Source organism: Sander vitreus, chromosome 5 (assembly GCF_031162955.1).
Source record: "Sander vitreus isolate 19-12246 chromosome 5, sanVit1, whole genome shotgun sequence".
NCBI classification, from domain to species: domain Eukaryota; kingdom Metazoa; phylum Chordata; class Actinopteri; order Perciformes; family Percidae; genus Sander; species Sander vitreus.
In genome coordinates this window covers 18,988,686-19,004,976 of record NC_135859.1, presented here as the reverse complement: position 1 = coordinate 19,004,976, position 16,291 = coordinate 18,988,686, and the positions used below count along the sequence as shown (strand labels likewise).

Below are 16,291 nucleotides of genomic sequence, written 5' to 3'. Positions count from 1 at the left end.
GTGTCATCCCCCCATCTCTATCCCACCTTTCCTGTCTATTCACTGTCACCATCAAAAAATAAAAAGGGAAAAATAATAATAATAAAAAAGATCTAAACCACTGTCAGAGGGTGAAACTAAATGTCAAAGCGAAACTATGAAAATAAGACCCAGATTGTAAGAAAAACATTTTTCCCTGTTAGTTGTTTTTTCGTTTTGTCTGCCAATCACAGCTCTTTCTCCCTATAAATCAAATACAGTTGCATTACCAAATTTGAGAGAAAGGTCCTCATGAGACAAACGTTTTGTGAATTTAAGAAAAATAAAATACAGCAGACAGTTTACCACATTAACATTTTATTTCCATGTCTTCACGCTTCAATTTTCTGCGTTACAATCCCAACTTAAAATGAGTCGCTATCACTGCTTATTTACCTCAAAACGAACATAAAACAAAAGTAGCCTGCTATAACAAACATAAATATAACAGCACACACATTTCTCATAGGGACATTATTTCACATCATTTATTCTTAAAACACACACGCCCAGAACAACGACCTCCCTGGGTTTGGAAGTTGTTAGAAAACGAGGGAATGAAAGAGTTTAGAGGGAAGGAGAGAGCGTAAATGATGTGGGGAGTAAAGGAGAGTGAGAGGGGATAATCAAATTGAAAGAAGAAACACACTGTAAGAGCATTAGCTGAGCTGAATAATGGAATAAGTTAAACGCAAATGCACGCTCACGCAAAAACACACACACACACACACACACACACACACACACCCCAGAAAACAATACTTAATAAATTACAAAATAAAAGCAGAAAATAGCCATGCGCTAGCTTTACAAATGCAACACAAACGTACCTCATCTCTATAAACAAAAAAATTTATTAATCAAACAAACTACTTCATACTCTCATTACAAAGCACCATCTGCTTTTAAGGGTGTCTCCTCAGCAAATCCACAAAATGTACACACAGATTGGAGGAAGAGATAAAAAGGAAACTAAATTCCAGTCTTAATTTTTATTTTTTTTTAAAACATCACAGCAATGTTTCCACCAGCTTTGGGCTGGGCTCTGAGAACTTGAAGCTAACGAGGTGACTAAAGTTGTAGTTTGCAAACTGTTGTAAAGTGATGTTCCATTCAGTTTGTTTCTCTTTGTTTTGTGAAGTGTTTATCCAAAGTGCAAAAGGGTTTTCTGCTCGCTGCAGCTCATGCGTCGTGTTTGTTACCACTTTGTCTAACATTATAATACTGTCTATAATTAAAACAATGAAAACACCAACAGTGCATGTGGATATTTTACATTCCATCTTCATGTTTTTAATGCTGTACGTGACAGAGAAACTCCAACCAGATAAGTTTATGGTGCGAGTTTGTGGTGTGCGTTTATATTGGCATTTCATTTATGGTACAAGTTTGTCTGGATAAAGTCGTGAACATTCTACATTTGTGATATCAATAGTTTCAGTTTTGGATAAAGCAAGGCAAACATCACATGGATAATCAGACCACGTGCACTGCGACCGAAGAGGGAGGGGTTAAAGAGAGGAAGTGAGGTCACAACTTAAGTGTAGTTACATCTGAGTAGGTTTTTCTCCATAAGACACTCGGGATGACGGACGTTAACTTGCAGCTAAGCTATGCTCGGGCTGTTTGGTCATTCCTGGATCCTATTTAGACACCATTACCTTGGCATGTCAAAAAAAAAGGAAAGAGGAAAGCAAGGAAGGACACAAGGAAGTGTCACCAAAAGGAGTAAAAAGTTAAAGTGCAGGGTGAGACTAAAGAAAGGAAGAAAAAAAAAAAAAAAAAGGAAATAAGAAGGCAGGTTGGTTGGATCTCTAAGCTAGTCAGTGGGGAGATCTAGTTTCCCCTCTGTTTTAACCAAACAGGGTGATTTGTGAGAGGGGTATCAAACACAGTATCTACAGAAGCCACTGGTTATATTACACTACCACAGCCTTGTCTGGTAGCTTCAGTGTAAGACCGGCTGTGAGAAATGAGCGAGCGGACAAGGGTTCAAGTTAAGGATCGGCGGTGCCTGCTGTTTGCTGCTCTGGCTAGCTATACGTGAATCTCAGAGGCTATATGGTGTCTGAGGTCAGGGGTTACAGTTCATGAAGGCTATAGTATGACGGTGAAAGGTGAGAACATTCACTGAGCAACACAGTTGACTCCAGTGGACCAACAAAATCAATCCATCTGGGAAAGGAGCACCTCGTTGTAGCCTACGTGCCATCAAAACGTTTCTATATAATAGGGTCAGGTGCAAATCTAAGCTATTTATTCACCAGTGAAAGTGAGAAGCGGGTTCTGACTAATTCACCTGGGAAACATTTCATTTTAGATCAGCTGACAATCCAAGCACTGGGTGGTTATACGCTCAAATTGCCAGGTATAGAGGAGATAAAAACCTCAGCGTTAGTCCCTGTGATTGGTCTCAGAGTCCGACAGTTGATCGAGGTGATCAGGATTCCCTTGGACTTCAGCGGCGTGCTCATTTTCAGGCTCGGCGTCCTCATCGTTGCTCTCTGCGCTGTAGTCTATCGGCTCCAGAAAGGGCGGCTCGTCCTCCTCCATCACATAGGTGGTGGGGCTGCTGCTGGATAACAAAATATAAGTGTCATTAACTTTTCTCTGTAAGTAAATTATGTGAATAAGCCTGTCACGGTCAAAACTCCTCACATACATCATGTCAGGACTTTGGAAAAGCAGGCACAATGCACCATTGATGCCTATGATTTATTTCAATTTTAAAATGTATTTCTGCATGCATTATTTTGAGAAAATACAAAATAAATGTATAAATTTATATAACACTCCTTAAAAAGAAATACACATCTTCACTTACAGTACTGTATAGCATATAACAGTCATGTTACGTTCTTTACTCTGAGCTGAACTCAGAGGCACTGGAGGCAACAAAGAGCTTTCTAGATTCACGGAGTAACACACCCATCTGAAATGGGTTTCATGGTCCTTGAAAATGTACTGTTGAGGAGCCGATTTCTTGAAAGCACAAGCCAAATATAGCACGGGGAACTCATACAAAATGCAGGATTATTAATATGCCAGGTTATATGCCTTTGTTTTATGTTGCATTTAGTTAGAAAAAGAAAATTGACAAAAAGACTGACATGAAGCATGACAATCTTACAATCTGCCATTAATTATTATATATTTTATTTAAAATGAATTCATAATTTGTTTAAATTTACAAGATGCGACAAAAGCCCAACACAAACTCCCAAGAGCCAAAGGTGCACATCTTCAAATGTCTAAATCTATGTAAAATCTTAACAAAATAGAAGTAATGTGGCTTTCCCTATGGGTCTTAATGGTTAAATGGTTGCTGGTTCTTTGAGGTTTTAGTGGCTTTAGTGGGTTTTTAATGGTGTTAATGGTCTGAAATGTGATCCCAGGGAGACAGTCGATCAGGGGGGCTCAGGCAATGATCTCCCACCAAGCTCACCAGTGTGAGTGCAGGAGAGAGACTGAGACATTGTGCATCAGTAGATGTACAGTAAATGTGTGTGTGTGTGTGTGTGTATGTATGTGTGTGTGTGTGTGTGTGTAATGATGTGGATGGACAGAATATTGTCCAAACAGATAATGAGAGTTGTGAGTCAACCATTACAAGCCATTATAGAAATACCAAACCCAATCTCTCCTTTCTTTGGGTTAGATTTTCTGTATCTATCAACTGCAGCCATCTCTATACACAGTCCATCTTAATATACAGATTAATGTAATGCATGTAGATTAAAACCCCCTAACACATTCATTCACATGTGGATAAACCTCCACATCTCCTTACACAAATAAAAAAAAAAAAAAACATCTCTTTCGGTATTCCTTACACTGGCACAAAAACACACCCATGCCCGTATCCACGCATTTACTCACTCCGAGACACCCAGTTGTTTGTAGACGCCTCCCAATGGCCACAATGTCATTTTTGTGATGACCTATTAAATGGTAAGTGGTACCATACCAAGCGTCACGCATAAATCCATAAACCTGGGATGAGAGCAACCAATCCCAAAGGATACTCATGCAAACACACACACAAGCACACAAAAACACTTTTGGAGTCCCTTAATGATCAGACACATAAATGATGAATGAATATATCAATATTAAAGTAGAGTAGGTTAGTAGGAGAGAGAGACTGGGAGACACAGAGATGAAGAGACGGGAGCATTAAGTGGTTTTGAGTTTAAAGCCATTCTTTCAAATCAACTGCTTTAACAAATCTGTGGAGGAGAGAACGCTGACGTTAAGAAAGAAAAAAGAAAATAAGATAACCTTGGTGGTCACAGATAGTGTGGACCTCACATTTCCGAACAGGGAAATTAAATAAAGTTGATTTGACATACAGTTAAGTTTGTTAGGATGTAAAGGCGTAACGCTGGCTCATCGTTTGAAGCCATTCAGCCATATGGATGAAGACTCAAGAAACTTTGTGCAACTAAAATTCTCGAATGCGTCTGTGTTCAGATTTTGGGGCTGAAAAGACTAAAATTTGGGGAATCAGTACTCAGTAGTACGGATGTAATTTGGTTGGTACCCTTATCCAATGAACATATGAACAATATTCAAATTACAATGACGAAAACACTGAGAACATAAAACAACATCATTTGAGTTGTCTATGCTATACGACTGGTATCACAGTGAAGAGAAAAAAGAGAGGTCAGTCGTGAAAACCAAGACAATCAAGCTAAACTTGAACTCTAATAAATCACTACCGATACTCTTCTACAAAGCAAACGCGTTGTGACAAGAGGTACAAACAATGGGAAGATAAAATACATTGTACTGGACTAGTGAAATTAGTGTATGTCTTACAGTTGAACATATTCAATGCTGCCGTCCCCTGAAAGCACCGACACTTCAGTGGATGAGGACATGCTCTGATCACTTTAATATATTTCTTTCCTACTTTGTGCTAATAAATTCCAGCTACAAGCGACTGTGCAGGAAGGCAGTGTCCTTGTTTGCATGTTCCATGTGCATTTAATCCATCCCGTTCACTGTGGCCCTGAAAAACCTTTGTAGGCGTCAATGGTTTAATAAAAAATACAAAATTAAGATCTTGTGGCTGTTTTACGCTCTCTTAGAGAAATAATGACATTACTGACAATTACTCCATTCCTCTCTCACTTCAGAGTTTATTATATTGATCACACGTGATCATTGACATAATTCACAGCAGCCCTGCATAAATGCAAGCCTTCATTTGTTTCTTGAGGAGTGCTTCAGAGGAGATCCAGAGTTGACAGTCACACCATTGAGTAATCAAGGTGTCAAAAAGGAAAACAGTCTGTAACCACTTGACTGTTTTTCGGGTAGAATTTTTGGCAACAGAAAAGACTTCATCGTCATCTAAGATATATCGGGAAGGTTACAATGCTGATAAATAAAAAGTTTGAAAAAACTGGTTCATGACATCCGTAGTGTGAGCCTGCCTTCTACCTGCTGCCGTCTTGTTTCCATGAGATCAAAGGCTTTATTCCTCAACTGAGTTTCTAACCTTTAACACAAAGCTCTCCGTCTCTAAATAACCCCAGCATATGCGTGCACCTGCATGAACTGTGCATGGGTGTGAATTTGCAGCATGCTCCACATTACTGACCTGACTACTTTAGCCTGTGTCCCAATGATATCGCTCTCTAAATCCAGCAGGTGTTGGTGATTGCGGAGCCCCGTCAGCCTCTTCAGCCTCAGCAGGGCCACACAGAACTGAGCTCCCATCTCCTCCAGCTCTCTGGTGCCAATCTGAAGACCCTGAAGAGAACATGCACATCAAAGACATATTATACTAATAGATACTAATATTTTCACACACAAAAATGTCACAATCAGACAAACTTGCACGTACAGTATGTGCACACTTCCAACATACAGCTAGATTACATTTTTTTTTCTTTTCAAAGGTCCAACAGAAATCTACTTTAAAATGGCTGCTGTGGTTTTTTGTATAGCTGCTCTGGAGCCTGGGGATGGAGCCGTTGCCCATCTTCAAACAGCCCAATTTGCAATGCTGGAAAGCAGTTGCTGAGAAAACTTTTCATGTAGAAACATGATAATTTTTCATTTGCAGGAAGCACAAATTCAAACGCATATGCACTCACACCTGCAACCCTAACAAAGTCTTCACAGTGCTGGACAATCATACAAGTAAATGAATACTCACTCAGGGACACACACACACACACACACACACACACACACACACACACACACACACACACACACACACACACACACACACACAGAACTCACCCTTAACTTAACCAAAACACGTTTCTATTTCCCCAGAGCAGAGCTAGGAACATCTAAACTTGGCCTGGCCACAGAGATATGCAGCCCCAATTCAGTAGACATTAGTTGCTGCACATCTGGACAAACACTTCCACACAAACCAGTGGGGCTGCTAATCAGTGCCAAAATGGCATCCCTAGACTGCTTCTAGATATGTAAGATGTTGACATTGGCAGAATTCAGAAGGAAGGAAATCAGCTGGGGTGGAAAGACAAGAGAGAGGAGAAGAAGGGAGGTAAAAGGGTCAAATAAAAAGGAGAAGAAAAGACAGAGGGGAAGCAAAGAGAAAGTGGAAAAAAAAAAAAAAAGGACTGCAGCTCCACCTGCTGGACATTTGGAGATTTATAGGGGCACCTCCCTGTTACTTACAGGGGGTGGACACAACAAAACAATGCAATAAAACCGGGCTATTGTCAGAAAGTTAAATATCTCTGGCTAATTTGCTTCCTTTACCACACTGTGGCTCCCATATATGCAACTTTAGTATTTAATGGATTATTTAACAGCGTGACATCAGGCAGGTCTTTTTTGTCCATACCTTACAAAATAAAATACACACTTACCTTATATTTTCCCTGGTCACAACCACAGAGCGTGCTCTCCATGGTGTAGCTGCATTGTACTCCTATCTCTCTCCATACAACAACGCGGGCGGTTGACTCTTTGGAGCGCTCCACAACAAAACTACAGCTCGCCATGCTGAAGGCAGGGGCGATCTGGGACAGTATCTTAGGGAGTGCCTAAAAAAACACATTAAACAGTTTTGAGTGTTTTTGTGTAGGTGTGTGTTAGTGCATCAGGGGGCAGACAATAAAGTAGGGGGACAAATAACTGTGTCCAACAAAGACTTGCTTATGTACAGAGCAGTTGCTTGGGAAAGCAGCAGTATTGACTGCTGCTACCCAAAATGTTTGCTGTGGGCTTGTAGCCTGAAGTGACATTTGCACATACAGAGAGAAACAAACTGATCTTGACCTGGCCAGCTTGACCGGTGAATAGAAAGTAAAAGTCCTATCCCACTGCAGAGTAAAATTCAAGGTGAACTTTTCAGATAAGAGCTGGTGTTGAAACACATGTTAATGACGAGATAGATAGTACACTAATAGATTAGGGATTTAAATTTAACAGAATAAGAAAATCCTTAGCAATAACACAGAGGGGAAGATAAACAGGAAGAAGGCAACTTAAAACAGTAACCTGATGTTACAATATTCACAAATAGAGAGAAAGTGAAAAGCAATTACGGTCAGTTTTAAAGTGCAAAAATATTACGAGGTAATGTAAAGTGGTGCTACAATCTGTTGTTAAGTGGGGGACACAGGAATTGTATTTCAATGCATACACTTTACAAGACAGACATGCTGATGTAAATATAAGCTGCTCTGATAGCATCTCTTTTCTGTAAAACTTAATAAAGGTGATCTCTTTGTACGGAGGTCAATGTAATTATTAATCAGCGATGTGAGAACAGTAATCTGAAACAGAGGGGCAGACAGAGAGTGTTAATGTAAGAATGAGGATGAGACATTTGTGTGTGTGTTGGTGTGTTTGTGTTCACCCTGTATCCAAGGTCCTCTTGTAAGTCACTGGACGTAGCACTGATATTGGACTGCCAGACTGTCTCCTTCACGCTGCAGCCATACATGAATACATTCTTTTTCCTGGAATGACCGTGGTAGTCGCAAAATACCTTTACGCAGAGAGAACACACACACACACACACACACACACACACACACACACACGTGTTATCAGGGGGCCTGCAGTTTTACTGCTTATATTTCTTATGATGAGACATTTTCTCTGGCCTATTTTCAGAGAAAGGACAGCAGCCTCACCTTGCTTTGTGTTGTAAAGTTATCACTCTTTGTACAGTAAATAAATCTCCCATAAAAGCAATATCCCATTATATCTAACTTGCTGACACACAGTGTAGTATAGAGGCCAATGGAGGCTGCTGTTTATGGTAACTGCATTCATGTCTTAAAACTAATTTGGTGATTTATTGATGTAAAAGTTAGTAGACATGCAGCCAAACAGGTGTACAGCTGAACAGGAGAAATGGGACCAATATTAATGTGATGTTAGGAGAGGTTATTTATACTTCCCAAAAGAAAGACGATGCAGCAAAGTACAAAATGCCCCCAAAGTTATTTAAGTCCAGTTAATTAGAGGTCATACCAGTGGCGCCCTTTGTATGTGTGCAAGGTACTGCAGCAGGCTCTTAGTGTGGTAGATGGTGGGGTGGAGCTCAGGATTGGGATTCTGCCACTGGCGATTCAAATCTTCCCCACTCAGAGAACAACGATGACTACAGCAGAAAGGAGACAGCAGAAGAGGGGAAGGATAGAGAGTGGAGGAGAACAGAGCAACAGCTGGAGAATCATTCAAGACAAGATGTTGTGTGTTAATATAAATAAAGCTGTGACCAACATGCAGGCCCAGGTTAGGCAGATATATGCATCTTCAGTGTGTATACTTAAAAGCTGTGAATGTGTGTTCATTTCTTTCTACACTCTTTTCACTCACTTTCCATTTACAACACCATCAGGGTTGAGCATGGGGATGATCTTGAAGATGTAGGCCTCTCTCAGGCTGGCTGCCAGTGGGCTGGTGCTCATCAGGAACTCCAACGTGCCCTTCATTACCCAACTGGCGTTGGTCTCTCCAGGGTGCACTCTGGCCGACAGGAAGATCAATGGACGATTCCCTGGAGTTTGAGAAAGAGGGATCATAGCACAAGCATAAACAGAGGAATTAAAGAAACAGATTCGTTCACAGCTAAAAAAAACAGTGTCAGTGAACTACAGTGGATGGAAAAACCTATTTGGGAAGCACTGGCATGCCCTGACCTTCTCATGCAGTACTATTCACCCTAATGTTCTTGCAAGCATTAGTGAGAAAGGCACATTTCTGTCAGTTGAATTTCTTCATTCATTTGTTCATTATGGCGAACTATCCAGGAGCCAAGCACGAATCCCACATTTTGTCCAATGAAAGTGATGGTAAGCAAATTAAAAAAAATGCATGCACACAGACCTACAGTGATTTACTTACTAAATTGACAGATGTGATCATTGGAGTTGGACTCTGGCATGGCAGTGATGGTGAGAAGGGGGCAGCTGTTTCCCCCCAGAGTTTTACACAGGATGTCCTGTCTCAGGTATATCTGAGGGGTCCTCAAAGCCTCTAGTTTGGACAGGTGCATCTGAGGATACAATGACAGAATGACAATTTACAGATTTTACATTTTGCTAACATTATCTACAACTTCCATCTAAGCCCCCTTCCTCTTGGGTTCTCAACATTTTACTGCTGAATTGTTGCACTGGCTGTTTATTTTGCCACTTGTGATAAAGTGATTCAGTTTGGGTTATTGTTGCATGTTGTTGCTTGTATTGTAAGTAATTCTGCATAGTCACTCTATATAAAAGGCAGGCAAACATACACATCTATTGACATAATGAGTGAACAGTAGTGTGAGAGCACAGTAGTTATCTGAGCTCAGATTTGAAGAACATACATTATACAACAAGGGAAACAAAACGGTGGCAGTGTATCAAGAGGCAGGGTCTGGGGGTCATCTGGGGTCACACTGGGGGTTTGGGAGTTTTAGCAGTAGGAAGTATACTGAAAACTGACATTTGAGTAGTCAGATATGTATACTAGTAAATGCTAATGTTCTCTAGGTTACAGCAAACTGTGGTATTGTAATACTACCTTAAGAGTGGAGTATGTATAAGGGTAATGATAGGCAAAGTAGCAGACATCATCCTTATGGCTGAAACTTGTGCTGAAGGTCATTGTATAATAGGACTTTCCTTTCTGACCACCAGCTGCAATGGAACTCCTTGCAAAGTGATTCCTATGGAGGGGGAGGAACATTTCATGAGTAAATGTTGCACAATACAGCACTCAATACATTCACTCAATGGCCACCTATTAACACTTGTGGGATCAGCTTGGGCGTGCTGTTCGTGCCAGAGTGACCAACACAACCACGTTGGCTGACTTGCAACAAATGCTGGTTGAAGAATGGGATGCCATCCCACAGCAGTGTGTGACCAGGCTGGTGACCAGCATGAGGAGGAGGTGCCAGGCTGTTGTGGCTGTGTATGGTTCTTCTACACGCTACCGAGGCTCCTGTTTGTGAAATGAATAAATTGTTCAATTGCCAATATGTTTTTGTTTCTTCAAACTTCAATCATCCAATCCACCAAAGGAGTCCATGGCAGAACAAGCGGTTTGGCATTGGCAGAGAAGATTTGGCAAATTTTTCATGGGCGCAACCCACATACTCAGCGCTGCTGCTCATCCCACAGATGCATGTTCCTTTCAAATGGGGCACCATTTGAAAGGGAACTAAACAGGCTTTCCAACGGTATAATATTTATTGCTAAAAAGCATTGTTACCACAGAGAAATGAATTGACCAAACACAAATGTCCTTACTTTTTGTGCTACGTTTAATGTAACATTATTTAGGCAATACTTTATAAATACACTACCGTTTGGGGTCACTTAGAAATTTCCATTCCACTCCATTATAGACAGAATACCAGCGGAGATCAGTTGCATTGTTTTTTTAACCAGGGCAGTAGTTTTCAGATTACATTATGTGCTTACATAATTGCAAAAGGGTTCTCCAATGTTTTCTCAGTTAGCCTTTTAAAATGATATCAGATTAGTAAACAGAATGTGCCTTTGGAACATTGGATGAATGGTTGCTGATAATGGGCAATGTAGATATTAAAGATCAGCCACTTCTTTCTACAACAGTCGAGAACCCTTTTGCAATTATGTAAGCACATAATGCAATCTGAAAACTGCTGCCCTGATTAAAAAAACAATGCAACTGATCTCAGCTGGTATTCTGTCTGTAATGGAGTGGAATGGAAATTTCTAAGTGACCTCAAACATTTGACCGGTAGTGTATGTGAAGCAATTCGTGAAGAAAGGGTGTAAAGGGTGTGTCACCAAGTTGCCACTACACTTTCCCTTCCAAGGATGCTTTCCAAAAATGTTGCAGTACTAAGTACATTAATACTAGCTTAACATATCTTTGTCAGTGTAGTAAGCTATAAAAGTAGTTGAGAGTGTTTTATAGCTACTGTATATAAAATGTATAAATATACAAGGTAATTAATAAACTACAGCACAGAAGCTTGAGTATGGCAGTATAGGTATGCTGCATGAAAACTGTGCTCTTGCACCATTTAACTGTGATACTTTTCGCCTTTCCCCTCTCCCCTTCTGACTGCACCTACTTGTAGTAACAGATATCTGTTCCTGTTCTGACCCAGCGAGGCCTGCCACTGATCGCCTCCTGCACAGAGTACATCAGCACCTGCATGCCTGCACACACAAACAGAGACACACGCACATGGAGAAAGACAAACACACAAAAGAATGTGCGCTGTCTGATGCTCAAGCGATCTCATATAGACTAAGGCCTTTAAATTCAATAAAATCTAATTTAAAGAAATATTTACAAATATATACACAAATCTTTCGCAGGTCAGAAGGAGAATGACAAGTCACATGTTGTTGTGCATCTTACCGTAGTTGAACTGGCTGTTTGACTTCTCAGAGTTGATGATGTTGAAGCGGTACGTGGTTCCAACACGCATGCCGCTCACCTCAAAGTAGAACCACTGGTGGTAGTGATTACTGTTGATGTCTGAATTCAGCACAAGGTCATACTCATATCTGGAGAAACACCACAACATAAACTGTAAAAGTGGACCCAAACACCATCAACCATAAACAATACTGATGTAACACTTCTTTTGTTTTTAATCTAATTCTGTGACATTTACAGTAGCTTGAATATAGTAAAAGTTGACCATGACTTTAAATGTTATGTTAAAAAATGATCAAATTAAAAATGCACATCTAATTGTATAGCTCTTGCAGATTCCGAATGTGAAAATATATACTTACTTCCTAATCTGAACTGCCTTCCTGAGGTTGCCAGACTCAAACTGAGAGTTAAACTTCAGTGATTCGCCATCATCTTCAATAACAGGACAGCTGAAACAACAAAATGTGAATGATAGATTGAGCTAAAGTAATCTGCTTTGTGAATGCCACAGCTCTCAACATTATCAGAAAAAAATGACAAACTGTAGCTTTTGTCATAATTTTAGCTGCATTTAGCCTGAGTGATGTAACTCTTTCGGTTAGCAGACTTGGTAAGAGGGACTCACCTAGGAATGTCCAGGTCGTAAACTACTTTATCCACGATATCATTTGGATGAATCAACCGCTCAGTGTCCTGGAATATTTTAGACCTGTATGATTAGGCCCACAAACAAACTCATGATTAACACGGAAGAAAGGAAAAATATGTTTTCCATTAAAAAAAAATTGTTTATTTATGAGGATGAATGCAGTAAGCTGTAATAAATGACTTGTCCTGCCACCATGAATTTACAGACACAGCAAAGTTTAAACTGTAGCTCATAATCAGACTGAAAAGCCAATTCAGAGCGCCATGAAGAATGTAACCACATTATTGCATTTAACTTTCTCCAAATTGTGCCTGGAAATTTGACTCACAACTTGTCCTGGGAAAAAGCATTACTAAAACATCATTACTAAAACATCACTATTACTGAGGCTCCGAAAGGTCTGTCTAGAGCTCCACAAGTCAGCACGAGGTCATGCTCATATCTTCAGAAAGTTTCAGAATATTTGCTCAAATCTGGTAAATCTTTCTGGCATGGTAAACATTACATTACACTGCAGTTCATTTCCCTTTTCAGTTGTATTATATTCTTAGTTTCATAATCTCTATACTCTTTTCAGTTTGAATGCTAAATGATTTCAGAAAACCACAAGTTTTCAGAAAAATGTCTTACCTCTGTACACCATAAACTCTCTCCTGAAGGGGCTCCCTAAATGTTGGGGCTACATGGCCGAAGTAGTCTGGGTAAGCCACTTCAGCGTACTGGGGTACGGAGTGTGTTCCCTTCACCATCTCCACATAAAGGTCTGGGTCATGCAGCGGGAGGAGCAGCGCTGTGTCTGGCACCTCCAGGACTGCTCCTTCCCCTCCCTCATCCTCAGCACCCTCTGAGCCACAATCTGAACCCCAGTTACTGCCTCCTCCTCCCACACGACGAGTAGCGATGCCCCCCAAGAGCAGAGGAGACTGTATGTGCCTCGTGGCATTGACTGGGGATCCTTCTTGTTTGACTCCCCTTCCTCCTCCTTCTCCTGTGTTCAGAGCCTCCTCTTCTAGAGAGACACACTCCAACACATGTGCTAGGTCCTGTTCTATCATCTGCCCTTGAGAAGGAGGCCTAGCGAGAGAGGACAATGTTGTACATGTGTCGGGGGAAGGAATCCGGGCCTCCTCTTTTTTGTCTTGGTCCTTGGTGAGGTGGATGGTGTCCAGTTCTAGAGGTGTTAGAGGAGCAGGCGGAGTAGGAGTGGGCACAGATGGAGACGGCAGGGTGTGTTGTCCTTTGGTAGAGTTACAATCCCCCTGAGAGCCCGATTTGGGGACGAGCTTTGGGGACAGGGATTGAGCTGTGGGCACTATGATTGGCCGAGTGGATCGAGTTGAGGCTGATGATGAGGAGAAAGATGATGATGTGGAAGAGGCACTCTTTGAGGATTCAAAGTTATAACCCTGTAGAAATAACAAATATCGATCAGAAAGAACGTTTGTGGCAGAGACCGCACACTCCCGTAAATATATAATCAAGGATCTTTTATTTACACTGAAAACAGCAACAAGAGCAGTGCTCAGCACTTTGCCAGGCTCATAAAATGTGCAATGGGCCAGAAGCTTACATTTTAAGTTGTTGTAGTAAATAATAATGGCATAGAAGTGTGCAAAACAGGTTTAACCATCTCAGACATTTAATATAAGAGCAAACGTCATTAAAATCAATAATATCCAGTAGCAACACACACTGCAAGTAATAAAACAAAATGAGAAGAAAAAGTAGGGGAAAATAAAACTAATAAAACTAAATAAATAAATAAATAGAAACAAATAATCAAAAAAGTAAAAGAAAATAAGGCAAGATATATCGATGTCTTGACCAGATATTTCTATGTGACTATGTTGTAGGAAATGTCTCGTACTAATTCATTCTGACACATAACTGCTGACGTTGGGCCAATAAGATCACATTTTAATAGTACATGTTAAAATGTGCCTACATAACAGAGTATTGTGCAAAGACATTGTTCAGCACTGTCACATACTTACTTATTAATATGCCAATTCAGCTATAATTCATGTTAATTTAAACAGATGTTTTGGCCTTTTTTCCCACCTTGAAATCTTGTCAACATGGTCACAAAATTACTGACCTGGAAGTCTTCAGAAAGCTCCAAGAAGAACCTCTCATAGACCCTCAACTCCTCGAACGGACGACCAGGGTTCTTTTTGGGATGTAGTTTGTTTAGGTCCGTCTCTATGTCATCATTCTGATCAAAAAGACCCAAAGGAAGCAAACATCTAAATGTACAACTTCAGACTGTGTGCTATGTGGCTGAATTTGGGCTATTGCTTATGTTTGTTGCCATCTAAGGAATATGAGAGGCAGACAAAAAGGAAAAAAGAACTATAGCTAACCCCCTTATTTTGTGTAGAGGTTTCATTTTAGGGGGATTTAATAGTGTTCGGAAATGTTGGCGAGTGCCTCGCTGGATTGCTTAATCACAATGTAAGGGCAGGACAATGTTTTGATTAAATCAGTAATTGTAAATGCATATCATATATGGTTTACATGTTTGACACAGTGATTCTGGAGTGTTAGGCACTGTCAGGTGAGTGGTGGTTGGTGAGTTCTGACTGCCCTCTGCTGGAAATAAGAGAAGTGCATCAACAATCAGCAAAATAGTAAAGTCCCTAAACATCAATAACAGTATGCTAATGTAATACTTAATGATTGATATAAACATTCATGATTTTTAACTAAATGGCCTATTTGGATGGATTCACATCCTTTAGCCAATTCGGGCCATTATTATCATAGATCACAACCATTTATGAAGTTCAACCATGATGCAAAAATGTTTAAGATGTAAATCACTTGGGCCTAAACTGCACCGTCTCTGTACCACCACTGCCATACAGAGGAAATATACTCCACATTTTAAACACAAAAGTCCAACACGTAATGTTTCCATGTGAAATACTGTGTCTGCATGTGAGTGCTGAATATTACCGCAGAGCGCTGATCCTTCTCGTCCTCGTCATTCTCAGTATCGTTGTCTGTGTCCGCGTCCGTCTCCTCGTTGTCATCACTTTCATCCACCACATCATCCACTGGATGGATGGACACACACACACACACACACACACACACACACACATCCTTAAAACAAATATTTTCCTTTTTTATCAATTTCCAGTGTGTGTAAGGCTGGCACAACGCAACTGACTTTGGTCACTGAGTTCAATTGCTATGACAGGAAAAGAGAAAATGTTAACAAAAAGATGTGAGCAGCCATGATTCAGAGATGAGTGAGAGATTTAAAGGACAGAAGACATTTTGAATATATTTCGTCAAATACATTGAGCTGGTGATCTCAATGACAACTTGTCTATGTAATAGCAGTAGCTTGTTATATTACACTGTTCTCCATGTTTTCAGGAATATAGAGGAGTCAACACAACTGCGCTGGGTACTACTGGGTTGCTGTTGCCAATAAGAACTGTCAAAACTGTGGTGTACATAAATTGTTTTTATGGAGTTCCTGTTTGATTTTGCACTCGCCAGGAAATTAACTAAATTGTGTGGACATTTGCATCATCATGGGCATGCTTTATTTCAGATCAGATAAAGGGGCTCAAATATTTCACCAGAAAGCCTGTGGAAGCAAGGAGGCAAATTAGTTGAGTACAGTGCAAGTACATAAGTCAGTCTACTAGTGAGCAAGCATGCACTAATCAATGTGTACTAAGCATCTTTATTACACGTTTATTACCAACACATGTCATGTTAGTT

General features: G+C 40.4%; 1 protein-coding gene across 3 annotated transcripts in view; it reads right to left on the bottom strand.

The window, feature by feature from the left end:
• Positions 1-319: 319 nt before the first annotated feature.
• agtpbp1 (ATP/GTP binding carboxypeptidase 1) overlaps positions 320-16,291 on the bottom strand; it is a 28,028-nt gene continuing 12,056 nt past the window's right edge. For 2 of the 3 annotated variants that reach the window (XM_078250846.1, XM_078250848.1), the window contains 15 exons: positions 15,509-15,609; positions 14,649-14,765; positions 13,181-13,956; positions 12,527-12,610; positions 12,261-12,350; positions 11,878-12,026; positions 11,585-11,672; positions 10,039-10,183; positions 9,376-9,526; positions 8,848-9,028; positions 8,500-8,629; positions 7,877-8,008; positions 6,882-7,058; positions 5,630-5,781; positions 320-2,593 (listed from right to left, as the gene is read on the bottom strand). In XM_078250846.1, the coding sequence (XP_078106972.1) occupies positions 2,413-2,593; positions 5,630-5,781; positions 6,882-7,058; positions 7,877-8,008; positions 8,500-8,629; positions 8,848-9,028; positions 9,376-9,526; positions 10,039-10,183; positions 11,585-11,672; positions 11,878-12,026; positions 12,261-12,350; positions 12,527-12,610; positions 13,181-13,956; positions 14,649-14,765; positions 15,509-15,609 (2,654 nt within the window). In that variant the 3' untranslated portion in view covers positions 320-2,412. The remainder of the gene's footprint in view (positions 2,594-5,629; positions 5,782-6,881; positions 7,059-7,876; positions 8,009-8,499; positions 8,630-8,847; positions 9,029-9,375; positions 9,527-10,038; positions 10,184-11,584; positions 11,673-11,877; positions 12,027-12,260; positions 12,351-12,526; positions 12,611-13,180; positions 13,957-14,648; positions 14,766-15,508; positions 15,610-16,291) is intronic. The other variant, XM_078250847.1, reaches the window with a different exon arrangement.